The following is a 25,738-nucleotide window of genomic DNA, read 5'->3' on the forward strand; positions in this document are numbered from 1 at the left end:
GCCACAAGGATGCATAGCGCTCTCAGAGGTAGGATGTTGAGACAGAAAGGTGCCAACTCCAGTCTCAAAAGCATCAATCTCAAGGATAAAGGGCAACGTAGGATCAGGATGTGCCAACACAGGAGCAGAAACAAAGGCAGCCTTGAGACTATCAAAGGCCTTAATGGACTCTGGAGACCAGCTCTGTGGGTCACCGTCCTTTCTGGTCATATCAGTCAGGGGCTTGACTAGAGACAAAAAGTTACGAATAAACTTTCGATAATAATTGGCAAAGCCAAGAAAACGTTGCAGAGGACATATACCCACAGGTCGGGGCCACTGTAGGACTGCTGAAAGTTTCTCTGGGTCCATCGAAAAACCGGCAGTGGACATAACCCAGGAATTTAACCTGTTCACGATAAAACTCGCACTTCTCCAATTTACAATAGGAGTTTGTTCTCTTTCAGCTTCTGAAGCACACGGCAGACATGTGTGTGGTGGCTCTCTAGGGACGTGGAAAAAAATGAGGATATCGTCAACATAAACCACCACACATAGCTGCAACAAATCTCAGAGGACATTGTTAATAAATTCCTGGAAAACTGCTGGAGTTTTGCAAAGGCCAAATGACATTACGAGGTACTCATGATGGCCTGTTCTGGTATTAAAAAGCAGGTTTCCATTCGTCGCCCTCCTTGATCCTCATGAGATTGTATGCTCCTATCAAAATCAAGCTTTGTGAAAACCGTTGCTCTCTTGAGGTGGTCAAATAACTCCACAATCAACGGAATTGGAGAAACATTCTTAATCGTGAAACAATTGAGACCCCTATAATCAATACAAGGTCTCAGTTCACCACTCTTCTTCACAAAGAAACCAGCATTAGCAGGGGAGGAGGACCTGTGGATGAATCCTCGAGAAAGTGCGTCTGCAACATACTCCTCCATGGCCTCATCCCCCGAGACCGACAAAGGGTAAACCCGGCAACGAGGGGGTATGGCACCAGGTTGAAGGTCAATTGCGCAATCATATGACCGTTGGAGGCAAACTACCAGCTTGGAATTTGTCAAAGACATTTCCAAAATTGCAGTACTCCTCCAGCAGGGAGGAGAGTGAAGAGGTGCATAGGACCTTAGCCACATTACGGAACATGTCTTGCTGCATTGGGGCGACCAGGAGAGAACCTCAGCACAAAGCCAATCAAAAGAGGGGTTGTGCCTCTGTAACCAAGGATAACCAATAACCAGCAGAAACTTGGGTGAGGAAATAACTTGGAATTTGATTATCTCATGGTGAATAGCCCCTACGGCCATGGGCAACGGAGCAGTCTCATGAGTCACATGGGCAGGCTGTAGAGGTCTCCCATCAAGAGCCTCAATGGCAAGTGGAGTGGCACGAAGCTGCAGCGGAATCGAGTGCTTAGATACAAAGTCAGCATCAATGAACAGGCCTGAAGCCCCAGAGTCAATTAAAACCTGTATCTCAACAGACAACTCAGACCAAGAAAGGGTAACCGGAACCAGGGGCTTATCCTTCTGGATAACTGGGGACGAAACAGCGCCACCTAAGGTCTGTCTGTTACAGGATGCTCAAGGTTCGGACGTTCCCTGGATGGGTAGGACAAGACTTCCAAAAGTGAGAGAGACAGAGAGAAAGAGACAAACATTCAGGAGGCTTCCGCAAGCGCTCCTTAAAAGAGAGTCTGGAGTCAATGAGGATGGAAAACGCAATCAACTTCTCCAGCTCAGTGGGTATATCTCGGGCTGCTATCTCATCTTTGATGGTATCTAAGAGACCATGAGAAAAAGCAGCCATGAGGGTCTCATGTTCCACGTAACCTCTGCTGCCAGAGTACGGAATTCAATGGCTTAATCTGCAACAGTTCTCGTACTCTGATGGACATGGGGCACTCGGCAGCAGAAGCGCAGCATGCTGGAACATCAAATACCCTTTTAAAGGAAGCCACAAACTCTGGCTAACTCAGGACAACGGTTTTTGCGTCTCCCATAGAGGGTTTGCCCAGGCCAAGGCTCACTCAGAAAGCAAAGATATCACGAAACCTACTTTGCTTTTGTCCGTGGGAAAGGCCTGGGGCAGCATCTCAGACTATATCTTAACCTGATTGAGAAACTCTCTGCATTCAACTGGATCGCCCCAAAATCGCTGGGGAAGCAGAGTGGAACCAGACATACCTCTTATAGAGGTAATACTCGAGGCGGCTGCCTGCACAGAGACTGGAGCAGCAGCAGGGACGGCCTGCAACACAGGTTGTACAGGAGCAGCCACAGCAGGAGATTCCAGGTGAGTGTGATTAGGAGCATCTGTAACGCTATGGCAAACTGATCCATACGGTGATCCTGCTCATCCAACCTTGAAAAAATATTACTGTCAGAACCATGAAATCAGACCGAGACAGAAGTACAGTTAAATGACACTTGTTTAATAATAAAAGTAAATAGAACAAACATTATCAAAACATAGCCAGAGTTCAGGAACCGGAATGGATAGTCAGACAAGCCAAACATCAGGGAGACGGAGATGAGCATAGTAAAACAGCACGCAGGATCTGGAGCCAGAAGGGATGTCAGCCAAGCAAGTCTTAACAGAACAGAAATGCATCTCTGTGATGTTGACTAAGGCGAAGGCAGAGATCCTCTGGGCAGGACGGCTTAAGTAGGCAGGACTGACGAGCAGGATATCATCAACATCTGAGTACCTGTGGAGAGATAGGAGTTGGCAATTAGCCAATAGCTGAGCGGCCAGCTCAGAGAAGGAAGGGCTGAGCCCAGACCTGACAATTACCAACAAGTGGATTGACTGCATCCTCTGAATTCATGGCCTTTGCTTACTGTCAAAAACCATGAATCAGACCGGAGATGGAAGTGCAGTTTAAATCACACTTGTTTAATAATAATAGAATAGAAAAAGGTAAACAGAGCAACGTAGTCAAATCATAGCCAGAGTTCATTAACCGAAACGGCTAGTCAGACAAGCCAGGACGTCAGGGAGCCAGAGATCAGCGTACTTCAGGACAGGCCAGGAAATCAGGAAACCGGGGAATCAGCGTAGTGAAACAGCAAGCAGGATCAGGAACCAAATGGATGTCAGCCAAGCGAGTCTATAACAGGTACACAGGAGAGAGTCTCTGGATGTGTTGACCAAGGCGAAGGCAGAGAGGATCTGGACTGAACAGCTTAAGTAGCCAGCAGGACTGACGAGCAGGATATCACTACCAGGTGAGTCACTGTGGAAAGATTAGAGCTGGCAATTAACCGACAGCTGAGCAGTCTGCTCTGAGAAGGAAGGGCTGAGCCCAGCCCTAACACTGGTCTTTACAAGAGCTCCTGATAGTGGTTTCACTGCATTCTAGTACCAGGGAGTGGTCCTCAGGATCACCCCACTAGGAAGCAAGCAAGCAAGTTTGGTAGCAGATGTAGCAGGTAAGGATCAAGAAGAAGTGTAGTCAGTGAACAAGCCAAAGGTCAGTAACACATAGTTTGCAGGTTGGGATCAAGCAGAAGCATAGTCGAGGAACAGACTCAAAGCCGATAACAAGAGGTAATGAAGATAGGGACAGCAGCAGAAGGGTAAGGGGCAATAAATTTGCTGGAGAAGAGCACAATAATCTAATAAACAGGAAGTGCAAAAACATGGCTTAAATAGAAAGTTCAGGGGAGAAGCAAGGAGTTCAAGGTTCACCAGAAACAAGACAAAAAGTAAGTTTGTCCAAGGAATCAGGCAAGGAGCTGTCCAGCATCTCAGGTGGCAGTAAGCAGCATTACTGCCAGATGCAATAGAGGTCCTGGGTTCAGATGCAAGTCCTGACAGGCAGACTGCAGATGTTAGAATGAAGAGGAGGTGGCTTCAGTGCTGTGCTTTAACTCCCACATAGGAACACCCATAAATTGGGCTTCAGCAGGGGGTGGAACTGCAGCACAAACAGAAAATACACTTATTTTTAATTGCAAAGCACTGCACACATCAGAACAGGAACAAGTGCTATGTGAACTGGATCCCCCCCAGGAATTCAACAATTTTCAACTTCTGGTTATACTTCACCTTTAATAATGATTCCTGATGAAGTGGGGTTTGCACCAGTGCCAGGACAAAGCCACCCAAGGTGAAAAGCCTAAATTGTGCCCCCCCCCCCCCCATCCCCATGAGCTTCAAACAAGCGGCATAGGTTGCAGGTCCTATCCTATTTGCATCCTCTCCTGCTTAGGTGCCCTCTTCTGCTTACCTTCAGCTTGGCCCTGGTCTGCCCTGACTGACTGAGTTATGTGACTATTTAAGTGTTTGCTAGAAAAGAGAGAGATAGAAGGAAATTAAGGAAATAAAGATGGAGGAAGGGAGGGGTGGGGAGGAAGAAACATGGTCCCTGTCTTTTGTTTCTGGCATCATGGATGTTTTATTTCTCAATTTAGTTCTTGCTTAGGACATTTAACTGTTACAAATAACAGGAAATGGCTTGTATAAAGAGATGAGAAACAGTTTTAAAAATCAACAGCTAGCAATGCTATGTTTTAATTATCTTTATAACTATACTTATACAGTAAACATGACATTGAGTGTTTTGTTGTTGTTGTTTTTTTGTTCCTAGTGATTGTTGGTAAAGTGTGATATGTTTTTAGTGATTTTTTTCTCTAAATAACATGGTAAGGAATGTATACAAAAGACATAAACCATGGTGTAAGAAAAACACTTGATATTCCTTAAACAAAGTCAGGGCAGGTTTCTAGGTATATAAACGGTAAGAATAGAAAGGGTCATATTGAGCGACAAGTAAGGTCAGTAACTGGTAATGCTATCCAGCAAGAATTATAGGGGAATATCATCAGCTCGGTTTTGGAAACATTGAGTTTGAGTAAGTGGTAGGACATCCTTCTCCTCAAACTCAATCTTTGCAAAACTGGACTTAAAATATTTCTGCCCCCTGCACCCTCTCTCCTGATTTTTCTATCAAGATCAAGCAGCCCCTCCCTTAATGTAAGGTGCTAGGTGTAATCCTGTACTCTGACCTTTCCTTTTTGGCGCCACATCCAATCATTGTCCAAGTCTTGCTGTCCTTATCTCTAACATATTAATATATGCCCCTTCCTAATTAAGGACACCACAGAGCTAATAATTCCCTCCCTTGTTATCTTTTGCCTTGACTATAAAAACTTCTCGTTGTCCTACCTTTATATACCTTTACATCAATCTATCATGAGTGTTGCTGCTAGACTCAACCATATTACCAATCATTCAGTATCCTCCATCCTTCTCTGCCAATCTCATCGCTGGCTTCTGCTTGCCCAACAATAAAAACCCAAAACACTATCATACACAGCCATTCACAACTCGACCCCCAGCTACATCACCAGCTGTGCTCTTCTCAACATAAACATATTTTTTATTGACAGTCAATGTTTTTCAGACTTGAAGTATACATAAAACCAATCACTAAAATCTAATTTTCTACATTTTTTCAATTTGCAGCTTTTATTAAAAAAAGTATCTAGTAATACTTTGTATAAGGAAAAATGGGTGTAAATTTAAGTATAAAACTATTTAAATGCCTTGATAGAACTTTTTGGATTTATTAAAATTTGAGATTTTGGACTTTGGGTTGGTTTGCATTGCTCAGTATGGTGACCATAGCCACAATGTCTTTTGTCTATATATCCAGTAACTGCATGAAAGTCCTTGTTCTGGTACTCTCTGTTACAACATGACAATACATTATACTTATCACCTAGTTGTGCTCAGCATTTGTACCCTGACTCACGGTTATGTGTTGGAGAATAGAAGTGGCCTTTTCAACATTTTTAAGCCAGCATGGTTCACTGTTTTCACTATCAGGAAACCTGCCCTGAGAAATCACTGGAATACATGCATTTGGACAAAAAGTGGATGAAACAGACAGCAGTTCTTAGATGTAGCAAGAAAAGGTGAAATCGGGGCACTTGTTTATGATACACAGTGCTTTTACAATAAGGCCTTGTTCACATGAGTGATGGTGCCCCTATAGTGTGACTGGGCCATGTTTTGCAGTGTCTCCAATGTCCAGGTGCTGTGTGCAGCTAGCCCATTGAATTCTATTAGGACAGGCAGCCGCTCGCCCTAATGTGACAGGCGAGTGGGTGCAGGCGATTGGCCCTGAACACAGACAGTATGCCACTCACCTGCCCACCGCACGCCTGTCACAGTAGGATGAGCGGATGTGTCGATGCAGCCACACATCCTGATAGACTTCAATTGGCTGCCTAAAAGCAGCACCTGGGTGGCCATGATTATAGTAGTCTGGGTAGGTCTGCAATCAGGTAACAAGTGATGTCATCAGGCAACAATAATGCATTTTTGGAATCTCACAGATGCTTGGAATATTAAAAGAGAAGTATGGCCAAAGCTTTTTTGGTCATGCTTCTCTTGTGAGTCACAGGAATTCACTTACTTTTGTTCTCCTGTGACCCAGAGTCAGCTTATAGTGTGCCATTGCCCACTGTCAGTTGATGTGGCAGAGCTGCTCCAGGCTCTGGAAGGATCCCAACAGTACTGTCATAATCTACCCAGCTGCCTGATTGACAGCTGGCTCCGCCTCTCAACGCATGGCTGAGAGTCAGAACCAACTGCATTTGCTCCCCTCCCCAGCCCAGTATTCCAGGAAGCTCTGGGATTGCATAGTGGGGAAGAGTGGAGAGCTGCAAGCAGACTGAGAACTTAGAAAAAGAAAAAGAAGAAAACTGCGCTAGAAACCTAAACGTGAAGCTGCAGCTATAAGTGAACTACACCAATAAAGCAAATATATAAAAAGCCGCGCATAAAAAATGATCAATCAAATAAATTGTGAAATAGTCCTTGTGATTAAATGTCCGACACAAAAATAAGGTGAATACAAATTGAATGGTGAAAAAATCCCTGAAAATGTTGTTTTCAATGATCAATAGCTGATGGTAAAAGTTCAGATATCACACTTCCTGTTAGATGGAATGCTTACCAGATAGCAAGCCAAATAAGACAGGTGGCTATGAACCCAGCCTGGGCCTTTGGGGAACCTATCCAGATACGTCCTGGATAAATTTCACTCACAGATCGGATCGGATCCACGAAGGTTGTACCCCAAAAAAATTTTTAGGATAACATAGCGTAATACTGCATAAATAGGTATTGTTTAAAAACAAAAGAGAATGTCAGCCTATGACGAAACGCGTTTGGGAGGGACGTGCTGACGTCACCATGCTGTCTTACTGAGGACGGGAGTTTGTTCGTATGCCGGCCGGTGTTGCGCTTTTTATCTTGTTACACTGTAAGTGTTATTCCTTCATTTTAATAAATAGTTTTTACGTATTACACTATTGCCATCATTTTTCATATATATGCACTGCGGAGCCCGAGTTATGGATGGCCTAATGGATCCCCACAGCCCTATGACAGGAAGCCGGTTTTGTGAATAAATCAATCTGCCATTATAAAGCCTGCTGTCTGGTAAGCAGGACTTTCATGCCGTTTGCTGCACCTTGGTATTCCTTTCATCTTTTCTGCTGACTAGTTATATGCTCAATTTTATAATAAATCTGCTAAGCAGCCTCAGATCCCTCCCCCTTTTTTTCCATCTGTCATCTGGTGGTCAATCACATGCCTCTTTGGTTTCATCTCTGGTAAGCGGCCTTTTTGGATGGATTTCTGCACTAGCTCTTCACACATGAGATTTTTCACCATTTTGCATGGTTGATGTCACTCACTTTAAAAAATTTTTGTGCCCATGGCACTGGATATTATATGAATTATATGATTTATCACTGGTGGAGTGTCACATTTATTTTTACATAAAATCTTTTGTTTTTAAACAATACCTATTTATGTCAGTATTACGCTATGTTATCCTAAAAAATTTTTTTGGGTACAACCTTCGTGGATCCGATCCGATCTGTGAGTGAAATTTGTCCAGGACGTATCCGGATAGGTTCCCCAAAGGCCCAGGCTAGGTTCATAGCCACCTGTCTTATTTGGCTTGCTATCTGGTAAGCATTCCATCTAACAGGAAGTGTGATATCTGAACTTTTACCATCAGCTATTGATCATTGAAAACAACATTTTCAGGGATTTTTTCACCATTCAATTTGTGTTCACCTTATTTTTGTGTCGGACATTTAATCACATGGACTATTTCACAATTTATTTGATTGATCATTTTTTATGCGCGGCTTTTTATAGACTGAGAACTTAGTGATCAGCAGTCATGCGATTATCCAGTTCCCAGTCTTAGAGCCAATGTAGGACAGCTGCAGCATCACACTGACAGAGGTGGCTGTGGCTGCTTGTTTGATTTATAAACCCCTATACTTCTGTTTTAAGGTTGCAGTATATTCTCGCCTGGGATGGGGCATAGGCAATAAAAAGTGTAAAGCAACTGAACCACTATTTTTTTCCAGCAATAGTATACATTTTTAGAGGTTATATTTTAATTCATGCAAATTGCTTGAATGTGATTTCCTGTCCAAAGTTCCATTTTATATAAGGGATATCCAAGTTTGGAGAAGCCATTTAGGGATGAATGAGAAGGGTATTTTGTTTTTATAATCTGTAGTATAGTAAAGAAGTGTATTGGATGTGTATTATTTTAATCTTAATCCACTAACTTTGTGAACATTTTAAGAAATTATAAAATAATACAAGGAAAACTTTTTTCTAAAACAAAATTCTACTAGGTAGATTTGGGTTAGGTTCACACATATGCGATGCGGGAACCAGTACGATTACAGCACTGGTTCCCGCATCGTATCTCTCCCGCAGGCAGTTCACACACTGCCTTCTTAGAACTGCTGCGGGTGTCAATACAATGTTATTGACACTCCCAGATCGTTTCATAGATCGCAGTGCGAACTGTGAACTTGCACAGGAATCAGATCACATGGTGCGGGGGGGGGGGGGGGGGATGTCACTGCACTATTTTCCTGCAAATACAACTGTATGGCCGAACTTGCATTGCACAGACACCACATGGGATTGGCACCACAGTGCGGGTGCCAATCACATGCGATGTCTGTATTTGCACAAGTGTGAACCCGGGCTCAAACCATAAAACAAAAATGACAAACAGGCATGGTGGTGGTTACCTGTTAAATGCCATGTCCTTACTTTCTTCATTGGATACTTTGATATCTTTATGTAGACAGACAGTTTCAGGAGCAGTGTCATTCTGTCCAGTCTGATTACCATCAGTTTGAATGTCTACTTCTATTTTCTTCTCTCCAGGGCCACTATGACAAGAGACCTGGTGTGTATCTTGGACATAAAGTGCTGGTTCTTCTTGAATTATGCTTTCTTTCCTAGAATAAATGCATGTAATAATTCTAATTAAAACAGCATACACAAATAGATGATCTGTAAATTTTAAAGAGCGAAAGGCAATTTTTTTACATTTTTTTATTAAATAACAAACATGTTATACTTACCTGCTCTGTGCAATGGTTTTGCATCAAGTGGCCCTGAACCTCCTCTTCTGGAGTTCTCTTCCAATGCTGTCTGCTCCTCCTCTTCTGTGTCTGCCTTATTGCAAGCCACATGATATTGGGGGGGGGGGGGGACAGATGTGGTCTATAGACACACATTGCGCAACTCAGCCCCACCCCTGCTCCCTCCTTACTGGGATTTGATTTACAGCAGCAGGAGCCAATGGTTCCCACTGCTGTTTCAGAGCCTGTGAGGAGGGGGAGAGAGAAAGCAACGCTGGATTGAGATGAGGCTCAGGTAAGTATTTGGGGGGGGGGGGCTTGGGGGGAGCTAATCATGAAGGTTTATTTACTTTAATGCAGGGAATATATTAAGTTAAAATAAAACCCAAAAAACTTTAGCCTTTAGATCCACTTTAAGTTGTGTTTGCTACTTCTTGTGTGCATTTATTTGGCAGAAAATGTATGGTTACAAGTCAATTACTAGGCCTGTAACAACTTTGGAAGTCTCATTGACACCTGGTTGTAAATTCTGTGACTAGTTCTACACTGCAGGATAATAATAATATTATTCTACACTGTATCTTCATCCATGGCAACATTTTAGACAAATTTACTAGTAGCAGATGTCCATTCTCCAATGGTTAGAAACTGAGCTAAACCAGCCTAAACCATGTCTCAACAGACCTAATATTGATCTTTTTAATAATAACAACACATAGCAGATGATATATTTTGTTGCATTGTATAAAGGAATGTAGTAGCTAGGTTCCCCAGCTTTTAAATAACAAAATTACCCAACAGTTGTGAAACAGATATGTTGAACTATGAGTCACTAATCTTTGTATTGAATAGGCACCAGATTCAGAATCAAATGCCTTGATAAAACTCTCCCTTTTCCGGTAAGTAGTAATTCAAGATAATAGTACTAAAGCGAACATTCGATGAGTTATCTGTAAAAGCCAAAGTCCTACTTCTTATTACTTTACTGGAAGGGGACCTTTTTAAACCAAGAAATTTGATCACAAATTGGTGGTATTTGATCACATCTGTGGTTTTAATTTTTCGCGCTATAAACAAAAAAAAGAGCGTCAATTTTGAAAAATAAAAAACAATATTTTTTACTTTCTTCTATAAAACACATCCAATAAAAAAAAAAAAAAATCTAATTTCTTCATCAGTTTAGGCCAATATGTATTCTGCTACATATTTTGGTAAAAAAAAAAAAAAAAAAATCCCAGTAAGCGTATATTGATTGGTTTGTGCACAAGTTATTGCATCTACAAACTATGGGTTATTTTTGCGGCCTTGTTATTTATTTATTTATTTTTTTTACTAGTAATGGCGGCGATCAGTGATTTTTAGTGGGACTGCGACATTGCGGTGGACAATCGGTCACCTGACAATTTTTTGGGGACCATTGACATTATTAAAGTGATCAGTGCTAAAAATATGCACTGTTACTATACTAATGATACTGACAGGGAAGGGGTTAACATCATGGGCGATCATAGGGTTAAATGTGTCCCTAGTAGTTGCTTGCTAACTGTGGGGGGTTGCTCTGACTGGAGGAAGACAGATCCTGCTTAGCACAACACAAGATCTCTATCTTCTCCCCTGTCAGAACAGCAATCTGCCTTGTTTTTTTTTTTTAACAGTAAATTTTTGTTTATCGTGAGTAAAAAACAAATAAGACAACAATTACAGTGGTACAATCTCTGTGATTCACATTACAGTACGAATATTATTGCAAACAACCTGATAACACAGTCTAGAACAGGGTTGCCTCACCCAGGGGGCCCGTCAGCTCAGAAAAATGAAATGACAAGAGAGAAACAAAACTAGATTAATATACTTGAAAACATAGTTCCCAGTGGGAGACTACAGCCTGGATTCCTCTTACCTATATTTATTGATGTAAAGTAAAGGACTGAGTTCGGGGGGGGGGAGTCCACCTTCCTCCAGGTTCAATTTCCCGTGAAATTCTCGTCGCTCAATACCTGACTCCAAGCCTAGTCCAAACTCAAACCTCTGTCTTTAGCCCACGCCGCCCATATTTTTTCGAATTTTTTTGGGCAATTGCGTCCTGCATAGGTTAGTTTATACAGAGGTAGAGCAGCATCTATCAGGGATCGCCATTGTTGCACTGATGGGGGAGCAGGATCTTTCCATTTCAGGAGTATGCCTTCCTGGCGTAAAAGGCAGCGTAGAACACAAATAGTTTTTTTTGATTGGGTGGTCTCAAGTGTATCTACAATACCCAAAAGTAGGGTTATAGGGTCACGTGGGACATGGCAACTTACTAATTGAGTTGATGTCCTGGAGCACTTCACTCCAGAAGGACTGAATATGCTGACAGGACCAAGTCATATGTATAAATGAGCCTACTTCCGTGCTACATTTAGGGCAAAGTAGGCTGTGATCAGGGTAGATCTTTGCTAGGCGTTCTGGGGTATAGTATGCTCGGTGCAGAAATTTAAGTTGGATAAACCTATCCCTCGCAGAGACCACCAGGGGGAGGTATTGCTGAATCCCCCTCTCCCAATCATCATCAGCGAGGGATGGAACATCTGTTTGCCACCTGGAGAACAGTTGTGACACCTTAGAGGTGTCCAGCCCAGCCAAGTCAGAGTAGAGAACCGACAATGGTTTAATGTCTTCCTCCAGACTCAATACATATTCAATCCTATTCATGTTTAAGGTAATGGGGAGGGGGAACTGGGCTCTATATGCGTGGCGGAGCTGTAAGTAACGGAAAAACATATGGTTAGGCAATCCATGGTTTCTTTTAAGTTCATCGAACGTGCAAAGGTCAGACACAGAAATGATGTCAGCCAGTGTCTTTACGCCATAGCGAGCCCAAATCATGGGGTCCAGAATGGATCTGAACTGTGGTAACCTTGGGTTCCCCAGAGAGGAGTCCACCAGGACTAGCTATTGGGTTGTTCAACCTTGGTTCTCACCGTCTCCCAAACTCTAAGCGTAGTGCGCATCGACGGGGTGATGTGGGGGTTGGATCTGGGGCCTCTGTGTATAAGGTTCCTAAGTTCTAGATAGGATCCAAGCAATGCCGCCTCCAGTGTAACCGCGGGGTTAGGTGGTACCTCTGCCAGCCACCACCTGACCGTTACCAGCACCGCAGCCCAGTAGTATTTAACAAAGCACGGCAGTGCCAGACCCCCCAGTGTAACCAGCAATTGGAGTGTAGTTTTGGCTACTCTGGGGGCGCTACCATTCCATATAAAGGCGAGAAGCACACTGTCCAATTTGACAAAGAAAGCGTGGGGAATTGGGACCGGTGTTTGTCAGAAGAGGTAGACGAATTTGGGAAGCATTGACATCTTGATCAGATTCACCCTGCCCACTGGCGTAAGGGCAGCGTCTTCCACGCAGCGCATCTCTGAGTCAGGAGAGACATCGCCGGAGCGAGGTTGAGGGGAAGAAATTGTGAGAAGTCTTTATGTATGTTGACTCCCAGATATTTAAATTGTAGTACTATTTGTAGAGGGGTAACAGTTGGTAGTTTATCTGGTGCGGAGTGCAGTGCAAAGAGGACCGATTTCCCTCAGTTAATCCGAATGCCCGAGTAGGTGCCAAAGATATCAATAAATGAGAGGGCCTCACGCAATGACGTCGTCGTGTTGCTGAGATACAGCAGGGTATCGTCCGCATACAATGACATTTTCTCTTCTATGGGGCCTATGGAGATGCCACGGACCATTGGCGATGAGCGTAGTAGAATTGCCATTGGTTCCATTGCCAATGCAAAGAGGGTCAGGGAGAGTGGGCATCCCTGCCTGGTGCCCCTGTGTAAGTCAAATGCCGATGATATAACCATGCCCGTGCGTACCCTTGCTCTCAGGGACTTGTAAAGGGCCTGCACCCAAGAGATAAATCTAGGACCGAAGCCAAAACGCAGCAGCACCTCCCAAAGGTATATCCATTCCACTGAGTCAAATGCTTTCTCAGCATCAAGGGATGCCACTGCGTCCGACTCGGCCAGACAATCCCCAGATCCCAGAACTGTGTACAGCCTCCGCAAGTTAATATCAGTGCCCTTGCCCGGCATAAATCCCGTCTGATCCTCATGTACCAAGGTTTGTATGACAAGATTCAATTGCTTGGCCAGGATTTTTGTGAGGATCTTGACATCCACGTTAAGCAGGGAAATAGGTCGGTAGGAAGCACATAGCTCCGGGTCCTTGCCCGGTTTCGGGATGACTACAATAACCGCGTCCGCCATTGAAGCCGGTAATGTCCATTCTTTTAGGGACTTGACTATTGTTTTGTGTATTTTGGGCATCAGCTGTTTGCTATATTGTTTATAGAATTCCAGTGGGATACCATCCACCCCCGTAATCTTCCCCACCTGCATATCTCCTACAGCCCGCTGTACCTCTTCTAGTGTTATAATGCTATCTAATTGTTCGCGTACATCTTCCGCAAGAGTAGGGAAAGTGATTCGGTCAAAGAAAGAGGTTAGTTCTTCCGGCGAATATCTGGCCTTGGAGGAGTATAATTCCTCATAATAGGAAGCAAAACGTGCATTAATAGCCGTGGGGTCCTTAATAAGGGTCCCATCGGCATCTCTTATTCAGGCAATAGAGGTAGCCAGTTGCTGCTCCTTGGCCAACCAGGCCAGAAGCCTTCCGTTTTTTTCCCCCTGCTCAAAGATGCGCTGCATTTGTGATAGTTGTTGTTTTTTTGCCCTCAATACCCGGAGAAGCATCACCTCTCGGTATGCAGATTGCATGTCAAGGTACGTGATCGGGTTACGGGTGAGAGTATATTGAGATTTCAGGGTTTGTGCTTTAGTCTCAGCCTCTTCTAAGGTGATGGCTGCGTCCTTCCTAGTTAGTGAGATGGATGACTGATAGCACCCCCTAACATAGGCCTTAAATGCGTCCCAGGTGTTACCCAAGGAGGCAGTATCCTCATTTGTCAACCAGAATTCGTCTATGTGCTTAGGTATCTCCAGTTCAATTGTGGGGTCAGAGATCCAATAGCGTGACAGACGCCACAGTTTTTCAGAGGGGGGCGTTAAGGTCTTGAAACTACACATCATCGGGGCGTGGTCTGAAATTCCCCTAGGCAGCACATCTACCTCCTGTATCCGGGAAAGCAAGCCCCCACTGACGTATATTAGATCTATGTGGGACACAGCACGATATGAAGTAGAATGACATGTGTATACCCTATCCGTTGGATGTCTCCACCGCCAGACATCCGTCAGGCCATATAGAGATGCCCATAGTGACAATGGGGAGTCAACACCAATTCCCTGGGACATTCTATCAAGGGATGGGTTTGGAGTCATATTAAAATCCCCAGCGATAATAATATTATCTGTGGGGTAGGCTAATAGGAGAGGAGTCAGGCTTTTTAAAGGAGCGACCGTAGCCAGTGGGGGCATATATATTCCCAGGATAACCATTTCAATAGTGTCAATAACCACATGCAGTAGCAAGTACCTACCCTCCGGGTCCACCTTAACCTCCAGCAGCTCGTACGTAAGAGACGTATGTATTAAGATGCTCACCCCCTGGCATAACAGGAGTATGTGGCATGGTAGTAATGTCCCACCCATGGTTTTTTTAGGCCCAATATCTTTACCGCCCACCAAATGGGTCTCTTGCAATATACATATATGGGATGAGTATTTCTTGATATATGTATGTACCAGCGAGCGTTTCACCTTATCGCTGAGTCCCCTGACATTCCAGAAGAACAATTTAGCTAGAGCCATAGGGGGAGTCGGGAGATATGAACCTCATAGAGACCCAACCACGAGGAATCTAACAGACCCAGAGGGAGGCACGGCACAACCATCAAGTACTTTTTATCCATATTATCAGTAATAGTTTGCTCTCTGGACCTGTCCAGGAGCGAGTCAGAGCACCAAAGAGAACCACTGCAAAAAATAAGAAACCAAAAAAGAAAAACAATAACTATAGAAAACCTCCACCCCGCACACCCGTTGGGGAACTCGGAGTGCCCAATCCCATAACCATAAAACTGTTTGTTTAGGAGGAAATCCTCCTATGGGGACATGAAAAAGAAAATAGCGACCTTGAGGCGCAGCGACTGGGTATTTTAGATAGTTCAGACCCTGTGCCGCCGCCCCTAAACCTGGATATCAACAGCATATTCGGGAAGTAATGAAAAACGTCACTGATCACTTAGCATAAGCCAAGGGCACACACTTATTAAGTATAACCTTGCAAACAAAGGGAACATAAAAAGAAAAGAAAAAGGGGGAAGAAAAAAAAAATGTTTCCCCCTAGACCGGCACCAACTCTGCTTCCTCCAGAGGGCATCCCAAAGGGGCTGCTGTGGTATTCCCCACACTCCAGCTTGGTGAAGACAAATTGTAAATCCCTGTTACTAAAAAAATAGAAAAAAAAGGAAAAAATAAAAGGTGGGAGTCACCGGGTCACATGGACCCTCAGAGTCTCAGGATTTTTTAGTCTACCTCGGGGAGAGGCCTGATTCCTGTAGTGGCAGAAGGCAAGATCGTCCGGATAGTGTTCCTGCTTTTCTCCGTTGCAACAGGGGGGGGAGGGAAGGGGAAGGATGGAGTTGCAGCCCATCCAGGCAGCTCTTATGGACAGGGCAAAGCACCACGAGGAGGGGGGAGAAGGAAGGGAGAAAAAATGAAGGGATCACAGGTATTAACGTCACCAATGTCAAGCCATATCAAGAGCTCATACCTCAGTGTCCAATAATCAAGAGCCGTGCCGGTCGGTGAGGAAGGATAACTTGCAGGCATCCATTTTCCTTTAATATTGCAGCTTCACCGGGGTCCAGGAAGGGTGTCAAGCCAGTGGGACGCCTCCTCTGGGGAGGTGAAGTAGCGGGTGGTTTCTCCATCTATCACCCTCAAGCGAGCAGGAAACAGCATGCTGTACTTTAATCCCTTATTGCGGAGCTGAGCCTTAACATGATCGAAGGTTCTACGAAGTCTCTGCGTGTCGATCGAAAAATCCGGGAACAGCATAATCTTAGCATTCTCGTACCGGTGTTCGGGCACTTTCCTCGCCTCTCTGAGCACCAGGTCCCGGTCCCGAAAATTAAGAAGGTGAAAAATAAACGTGCGGGGGGGGGGCTCCGGGCTGTCCACGTACGGGAGGCATCCTGCGTGCTCGCTCTACCGCATAGTGAGGGGAGAACGCAACCCCTGGGAGGAGGGTGCAGAGGAAATGTTCAGTAAAAGCAACAGTATCCTGGCCCTCTGCTCCCTCCGGGAGTCCCACCACCCTTAGGTTGTTCCTCCTGCTCCTATTCTCGCTGTCTTCTGCTCTAGATTCAAGAGCTTTAATGCGTACCTGCAGGGTGTCTAACGTGGCGTGGTGATCTCTAATGGAGTCTTCGGATTCCCCCACGCGCCTCTCAGCCTCCCCCAGCCTCCCCCGGACCTTGTCCATGTCTCGGCACAGCAGGCCAAAATCTGTTTGCAAGAAATCTATTTTCTCCGTCAGGGTTGTTTTGCATTCAGTGATTGCCTGCATCAGAGCCTGGAAGTGATCCTCCTCCAGCGTGGCAGGCTCCGACGGAGGGGTCTTAGTCGCCATGTGAGCGCCGGCGGGAAAGGCCCTTTTCTGCTGTGCTGGAGATGGCTTCGTTGCGGCGGTACCCTTCCGTCCGGAGCCGGTTTTACCCCTTCTCATGCCCGGTGGTTCCCAGGAGTCTGTGACCGAAGTTGGCAGGCGTTGGGGTAGTTATAATCCCATTTTTAGTTTATACAGGCAGGAGCGGAGCTCTGGGCACACACGTCCTCTCAGGCCGCCAGCTTGACCACACTCCTGCAATCTGCCTTGTTTACATAGGCAGACCGCCGTTCTGCATCTCTCGGGAATGGTCACGGGTGGCAGGCAGACATCGAATCTGCTGGACCTGCTGATTGGCCCCCATCTGTCCAATTGGCACGCATACTCCCCCTAGTGGCTATTGCACAAAATGACTTACAGGTAGGCAATTTCACGCAATAGAGCCAACCTCCCGCAAGACGTACGTTAGGCAGTTGGCAAGTGAAGAGCACATTTCCGGGCAACAAGCAAAATCATTCAGTGTCCTGCTAATGCTATACAGTAAACCCTGCAACTGTGCTGAATTTAAAAAGTTTTGTTTTTCTATCAGAGTTCTGTGTAATCCCTACAGTATAAACCAACAGAAGGTGAGTAGGTGTGCAGTAGCAGGAAAGTACTTCATGTAACATACACCATCTTACTTTCCCTCTCTGTTTCCTGCATCTCCAATCAAATATAACATCCATGGCAGATTTAAATCTAATTAGTGACTTTGATAAACTTTTTAGTACAGGCATTTTTTCATTATACTTTGTGTAAAAAGCAGCAAGGAGGCTTTTTCCAGCACCATCAAGAAGTGCAATCGCCCCATCGGTCCAGTAAAGCAATGTATAGATGAAACACTAAAAAAACCTCACTAGTTAGATTATGTTCGCATTTAAGGTTATATATTCAATAAAATGAATCCTGTGACACCATCACACACACATATGTGGCGGATAGAGGTGGGTCTTCTTCAGAGGCATTTAGTGCTGGAAGCATGCTCCAAAGCATGCTCCCAACACAGTGACTAAGCTGTCATTATCAGCAAGGTCTGGCCTATAATCGCATGATTGCCATAATGGCCTGTGATTGGCTATCACAGTGATCACTCATTAAAGCCCATCCCTATACTCTTATTAAAAGGAAACTTTTTTATTTAGTGCCAGTGCATTTTTGGTAAGATAAACAAAAAAATTTAACAAAATGCCGATTATTGTTTTAGGACTCTACTACGGGTACAAACAATACATAAAATACATATATGACATTGCCACAAATAGCGGGAATAAGAGAATTTACTTTGGGTTTTTTGTGTGTCATGGTAATGGCAAGAAATATAGTGCTAAAGTTGTAATGATTTTTTAGGTTAGTTTTTATTTGATAATAAAAAAAAAAAAAATCAGGAGATACAGCGGGTAAAATAAATATTGAACAGGTCACCATTTTTCTAGGTAAATATATTTTTAAAGGTGCTATTGACATGAAATTTTCACTACGTTGGTAAAAACCGATGCAATCTATTCATACAAAGAAATCAAAACAAATAAGTTCAGAAATTAAGTTACGTGTAATAAAATGGAATAACACAGGGAAAAAGTATTGAACATGCTAACTGAAATGTACGTAATATTTCGCACAAAATCCTTTGTTGGTAATGACAGCTTCAAGAAGACTCTTGTATGGAGAAACTAGTTGCATGTATTGCTCAGGTGTGATTTTGGCCTATTCTTCCACACAAACAGGCTTCAAATCTTGAAGGTTCTGTGGGCCTCCTTTGTGAACTCTGATCTTTAGTTCTTTCCATAGATTTTCTATTGTTTTTCAAGTCAGGTAATTGGCTGGGCCATTCGATCAGCTTTATTTTCTTTCTTTAAAATCAATTGAGAGTTTCCTTGGCTTTGTGTTTGGGATCATTGTCTTGCTGAAATGTCCACCCTCATTTCATCTTCATCATCCCAGTCAACGGCAGCAGATTTTTATCAAGAATGTTTTGGTACATTTTTCCATTCATCTTTCCTTTAATGGCATGAAGTTTGGCAGTACAGTTTGCTGAAAAACAGCACCATACCATGATGTTCCCACCTCCAAACTTAACGTTTGGTATGGTGTTTTAGGGTGATGCGCAGTATCATATGACCTCCAAACATGGTGTGTATTATGGCATCCAAAGAATTCAATTTTGGTCTCATCTGATCAGACTATGTTCTGATATACTCCCAGTATTTCATAAGCTTGTCTGAATGTTATGCAGCAAACTTTAGATGAGCTTCAACATGCTTTTTCTGCAGCAATGGAGTCTTGCATGGTGAGCGTGCATACAGGCCATGGCGATAGAGTGCATTACTCTTTTCATAACTCTTCTGATAATTATTTTTACTCCTCTGTCAGAAATCTTGTGATGAGCACCTGGTTGTGGCCAATTTATGGTGAAATTATGTTCTTTCCACTTCTGGATTATGGCCCCAACAGTGCTCACTGGAACATTCAGAAGTTTAGAAATCTTTCTGTAATCAATGCCTTCAGTATGTTTTGCAACAATAAGGTTGTGAAGGTCTTAAGAGAGCTCTTTGCTTTTACCCATCATGAGATGTTTCTTGTGTGACACCTTGATAATGAGACACATTTTTATAGGCTATCAGTTGAGACTGAACCAGCTAATATTAATTTGCACTGACAAGGGGCAGGATTGCTTTCAGCTGATGTCTTGGCTTTCCATGCCTTTTTCCACCTCCCTTTCTTCATGTGTTCAATACTTTTTCCCTGTGTCATTCCATTTTATTACACATAACTTAATTTCTGAACATATTTGTTTTGGTTTCTGTGTATGTATGGATTCCATGGGTTGTTACCGACATGTGCTGAAAATGTAATGTCAACAGCACCTTTAAAAATATATTTACCTAGTAAAAAGGTAATGTGTTCAATACTTATTTTACCCGCTGTATCCATTTATATTTACCACCAAATGGTCATCCAATTTATTCTAGAAAAAAAAAACAAGGAATAATTTCCCTAGATACACCGTATGTCTGCACAGTGTCCTGTACCTCTGAATAGCCAGCCAAAGGATGCAAACTGACCACCAACCAAGCACAGATGCTTATGTGCTTTGTGTGGTCAGGTTTAGATCAAGCAGGAAAGGTGACTGGCAGGTTCTTCAAATGGAAGTAGTACATGAGAATGATAGAGACTATGATTTAGAAAATACACATATTTGAACACACACATAGAAACAAAAAAACAAATACAGTGCTTAGGAACTTTAAAAACTTAATAAGATATTGATAACTGTGCCATGAACCTCAATTGTTTTAAATATTAAACATTTTTATGTGTGCAGGGGGTGATATTCCATTCCTTCCATTATATTACATCATGTTTTAACATAAAAGTTTATAATATGCATGATATTGCAATGTTGCTTGTTTCGGTCCCACTCATGTGCAACTGATTTCACACTGCATTCCACTCCTGCTGTCTTTATGAGACATCCTAAACTAGAACATAGTGAAGTGAGTCTCAGGTGATAACAGTGTTTTTCCCGGGGGGAAGCCTTCAGATATCAAGTTATTTATACACATATGCTCTGCATCTAAATGTATTCTAGATGCATGGTCCTCATTACTGAAGATTTGTTTATAAGTAGAAAAATACCAAGCAGATTTCACAAGAGTAGGTACGGAATTGGGTAAACTGTGAATCATACAAAACAGTGAAAATATTTTCACTGGGTACATCAAGATTCTGTCTAGGTTCACATCTATGGGGTTGCTGCGTTTTTCAGGCATTTTTCGCAGTGCGTTTTGCGTTTTTAAACCTGCGTCCAGTTACGCCAATTTGGCCATGGGACTAGGGGAACGTCTGTCCATCTGGAATATTCCTTAATCCAAGTATATTATTTTCATTGGACGTTACATAGACCACATTATTGTCATCTGGGATAGGACCGGACCACCAGTAGAACAGTTTGGCTCCCATTGTAACTCCAATGACTTCTTTGCTTCACGTCCGTCTGTAGCCCCGACAGTTTGGCATTTCTGGATCTGGAGCTGTGTCATACTGACAATGCTCTTTATGCCAAAAACTAAATAAAACCCACAGCAGGAAATTCATATTTACATTATCAAAGCTGCCTCCTTGAGGAGTTAGTGACGTACAGCATCAAGGCTGTTCAACAGCTCAATACTAGCGTTGTGAGGACTCACCACGCCCCAATCGGCTGATTGTTTCTATCCAGGCAATAACTATCCAGGTTCATGTGAGTGTATCCAGTGAAGTCTTTCTATTTTAAAGCAGTTCATTGCGCAATGATGTCTCTTTTTTTCTGATTTATTTCATGTATCCTTTGTAATTGAGAACATTCATTTAAACGCCCTTTACCTCATACAGCAGTATAAGGGAATTTTGTGAACAGACTTAATTTTGGCATATATGGGATTTTTTTCAGCAGCCTATACAAGTGCAGCATATAATCTTCTGCAATTAAGAACGGCTATCAACATATTGCTTTAAGCTATAACAATATTATAAGAGGAGTTTTCTTTGAATAGACTAGATATTGGACGGTATATATAGTAGTCATTCATTTTTTTACAGGTGGAAAACTGCAGATTATTTATTCATTTATTGGTGGAGCATATGATTATGATTAAGTGGCTATATGTTTTCTGACCACACCATATTTTATTTTTATTTTTTCACTGACACTAATGAGGGATTGATTTATTAAGCATTTTGCATGGGATTTAATATTGATTGGAAGGTTAATTTTAGCACAATACATTATTTCATTTGTTACTCACTATAGGTGTGTGAACACTTTTAAGTTTTGCAGCTTTTATTATTTGGTTTTCTTCCAGTCACAAGTCCTTGGAACTTGAATATTTTCACAGTTTTTGTAGTTTTCAGCAATGGTTTAGTCTCATTTAAATCCATTTCAGCACTTTAGTACATCATTGAAATATATTGTGTCTCATGTCCCTGTGGTCAGCTTTACATCGGTCGTACTTTCCGGACATTACGAAAAAGGTTTGGTGAACCTCTAGACATTTCAAAGAATTCCATCAGGGCTCTACTGACGGACTTTGGGTCTGGGCAACAGAACAGATAGCCAGGACTCTCCTTCTTGCAGAGCATTTTAAACGTCTCTGTGAGAGGGAAACTTTCTGGATTTATACCCTGGATGCCCTCATGCCTGGAGGTCTAAACGAAGCCATAGAGATCAATTCTGTCATATAAATTATGTTATCCAATCTCATGGTACTAATGTTCCCTTCCTTGTCCCCCCATAAGGTCATCCCCAATTGTTCTTTTTTAAAATTTTCATTTAATTACAAGCATGAATATTGCTTACTAATCAATTCCCATCATATTGTTTCACAGGATCCTTATAGTCTTAAGACACTTAAATCCCACACATAGATACAGCCTAAGTAAGTACATTTACTATATAGTATAGTTGACCTTTTATGACATTGTATGTTTATATATGCATGTATATATATATATATATATATATATATATATATATATATATATATATATATATATTTATACATATATACACAGTGGGGACGGAAAGTATTCAGACCCCCTTACATTTTTCTCTTTGTTATATTGCAGCTATTTGCTAAAATCATTTCAGTTCATTTTTTTTCCTCATTAATGTACACACAGCACCCCATATTGACAGAAAAACACAGAATTGTTGACATTTTTGCAGATTTATTGAAAAAGAAAAACTGAAATATCACATGGTCCTAAGTATTCAGACCCTTTGCTGTGACACTCATATATTTAACTCAGGTGCTGTCCATTTCTTCTGATCATCCTTGAGATGGTTCTACACCTTGAGTCCAGCTGTGTTTGATTATGCTGATTGGACTTGATTAGGAAAGCCACACACCTGTCTATATAAGACCTTAAAGCTCACAGTGCATGTCAGAGCAAATGAGAATCATGACATCAAAGGAACTGCATGAAGAGCTCAGAGACAGAATTGTGGCAAGGCACAGATCTGGCCAAGGTTACAAAAAATTTCTGCTGCACTTAAGGTTCCTAAGAGCACAGTGGCCTCCATAATCCCTAAATGGAAGATGTTTGGGATGACCAGAACCCTTCCTAGAGCTGGCCGTTCGGCCAAACTGAGCTATCGGGGGAGAAGAGCCTTGGTGAGAGAGGTAAAGAAGAACCCAAAGATCACTGTGGCTGAGCTCCAGAGATGCAGTCGGGAGATGGGAGAGAGTTGTAGAAAGTCAACAATTACTGCAGCCCTCCACCAGTTGGGGCCCTATGGCAGAGTGGCCCGACGGAAGCCTCTCCTCAGTGCAAGACACATAAAAGCCTGCATGGAGTTTGCTAAAAAACACCTGAAGAACTCCAAGATGGTGAGAAATAAGATTCTCTGGTCTGATGAGACCAAGATAGAACTTTTTGGCCTTAATTCTAAGCAGTATGTATGGAGAAAACCAGGCACTGCTCATTACCTGTCCAATACAGTTCCAACAGTGAAGGACGGTGGTGGTAGTATCATGCTGTGGGGGTGTTTTTCAGCTGCAGGGACAGGATGACTGGTTGCAATCGAGGGAAAGATGAATGTGGCCAAGTACAGGGATATCCTGGATGAAAACCTTCTCCAGAGTGCTCAGGACCTCAGACTGGGCCGAAGGTTTACCTTCCAACAAGACAATGACCCTAAGCACACAGCTAAAATAGCGAAGGAGTGGCTTCACAACAACTCCATGACTGTTCTTGAATGGCCCAGCCAGAGCCCTGACTTAAACCCAATTGAGCATCTCTGGAGAGACCTAAAAATGGCTGTCCACCAACGTTTACCATCCAACCTGACAGAACTGGAGAGGATCTACAAGGAGGAATGGCAGAGGATCCCCAAATCCAGGTGTGAAAAACTTGTTGCATCTTTCCCAAAAAGACTCATGGTTGTATTAGATCAAAAGGGTGCTTCTACTAAATACTGAGCAAAGTGTCTGAATACTTAGGACCATGTGATATTTCAGTTTTTCTTTTTTAATAAATCTGCAAAAATGTCAACAATTCAGTTTTTTTCTGTCAATATGGGGTGCTGTGTGTACATTAATGAGGAAAAAAAAATGAACTTAAATGATTTTAGCAAATGGCTGCAATATAACAAACAGTGAAAAATTTAAGGGGGTCTGAATACTTTCCGTCCCCATTGTACACGTTGGTAAAGCGCTGCATATATAACTGTAATTAACCACTTTTCACCCAGGGTACAACTTTAGGCAGCAGATCTATGACCCATTATTTACACAGTGCCGTTTTATAATCCGTAATCACTGTGTACCAAGCTTTCATTAGATGGTCGCAATAAACAGACACTTTTTACCAAGCTAATGATTTTAGCAAATGGCTGCAATATAACAGAGTGAAAAATTTAAGGGAGTCTGAATACTTTTACTTTCCGTCCCCACTAATATATATATATATATATATATATATATATATATATATATATATATATACATACACATACATACACACACACATATACACACACACATTTTTTAAATATATATATATATATATATATCTGTATTTTTATATTTTTTCCATTTTTTTATTATTTTTTTTCTATTTTCCATTTTTATTTTTAATATTGTTTTTATATTTATATTTATTTCTATTATTACAATTATTTGTATTTCTCTCATTATTTTTATTTTTAATCTAATTCATCCTCCAATCAGATCATCCATCCAATCATGATAAATTTTTATGATTTTTTTGGGGTTTCATGTATTTTATTACTCTTTGTGTGCCCTGTCTTTATACTGTGTGTATGTGTATATGTGTTCTCCCTTCCTATATATAAAGTTCCAAATGTTCTGCATTATTCATGCCCAATCCCCGTCCCTTGGCTTCACTGGTGTGTGTGATTACTGAAAGGGGGGCGGCCCTGTGATCTGATTGGAATGCTCCGAACGCATGCACATTATGGCTTCCCCCCACTGAGACGAGGGACTTCCTGAGTGATGGCTTCCTCCTGCGTCCTGTACGCTCTAGCCTGGGACACCAGAAACCACTGGTGCTGCCGAGCAAGACACCACAGCGCTGCCTGGATGATCGTTCTGGAACCCTGCTGTCCATCTGACATTTACCATGATGTGCCTGTTTTTATCCATTTTCGAGTGAGTGCATTACTACTTGATTAAATATGTTAGAATATTGGTGCACTTAGATTGGCGCTGCTTGTCTATTTTTCTTGTAAATCCACATTTTTGCATGCAGTTTTCATGCATTTTGCGTTTTTTTCCCCTTTAAAAACACTGTATATGGTTGGTTGCTAAGGAGAGGAACGGGAAGCTGGCCACCGCTTCCTTAACAACTGATGACTCATCAGCTGTCAGGCTTTCCCGATGACAGTTGAATGTTAAAAAAAGAATTAGCGGCACAAAAATTCTTGGAAAAAACAGCGTGGGGTGCCCCCCAAATCCATACCAGATCCTTTGGGTCCCTCCAAATCCATACCAAGCCCTTATCTGAGCAAGTGGCCTGGCAGGTAGGGCAAGAGCGAGCGCCTCCGAACCATATCAGGCCACATGCCCTCAACACGGGGGTGCTTTGGGGCCCCCACCCAAAAGCACTTTTAACAAGGGGGTCCCCAGATCCTGCTCCCCTATGTGAATAAGTATGGGGTACATAAGGGCTGGTGCATGCTGGGGCAGTGACATCACAAGGAGGTGGGGCCACCAGGTGATGTGACAGCATGGCTCCACCCCT

The 25,738-nt window shown here is 42.7% G+C and overlaps 1 protein-coding gene across 3 annotated transcripts in view; it reads right to left on the reverse strand.

Moving 5' to 3' along the window:
* The window catches only part of VEPH1 (ventricular zone expressed PH domain containing 1), a 675,925-nt gene that overhangs the window by 283,859 nt on the left and 366,328 nt on the right, over positions 1-25,738 (reverse strand). For all 3 annotated transcript variants that reach the window (XM_073626085.1, XM_073626082.1, XM_073626083.1), the window contains exon 8: positions 9,075-9,287. In XM_073626085.1, coding sequence (XP_073482186.1) covers positions 9,075-9,287 — 213 coding nt within the window. The remainder of the gene's footprint in view (positions 1-9,074; positions 9,288-25,738) is intronic.

The sequence above is a fragment of the Aquarana catesbeiana genome, linkage group LG04 (assembly GCF_042186555.1).
Source record: "Aquarana catesbeiana isolate 2022-GZ linkage group LG04, ASM4218655v1, whole genome shotgun sequence".
Lineage (NCBI taxonomy): Eukaryota > Metazoa > Chordata > Amphibia > Anura > Ranidae > Aquarana > Aquarana catesbeiana.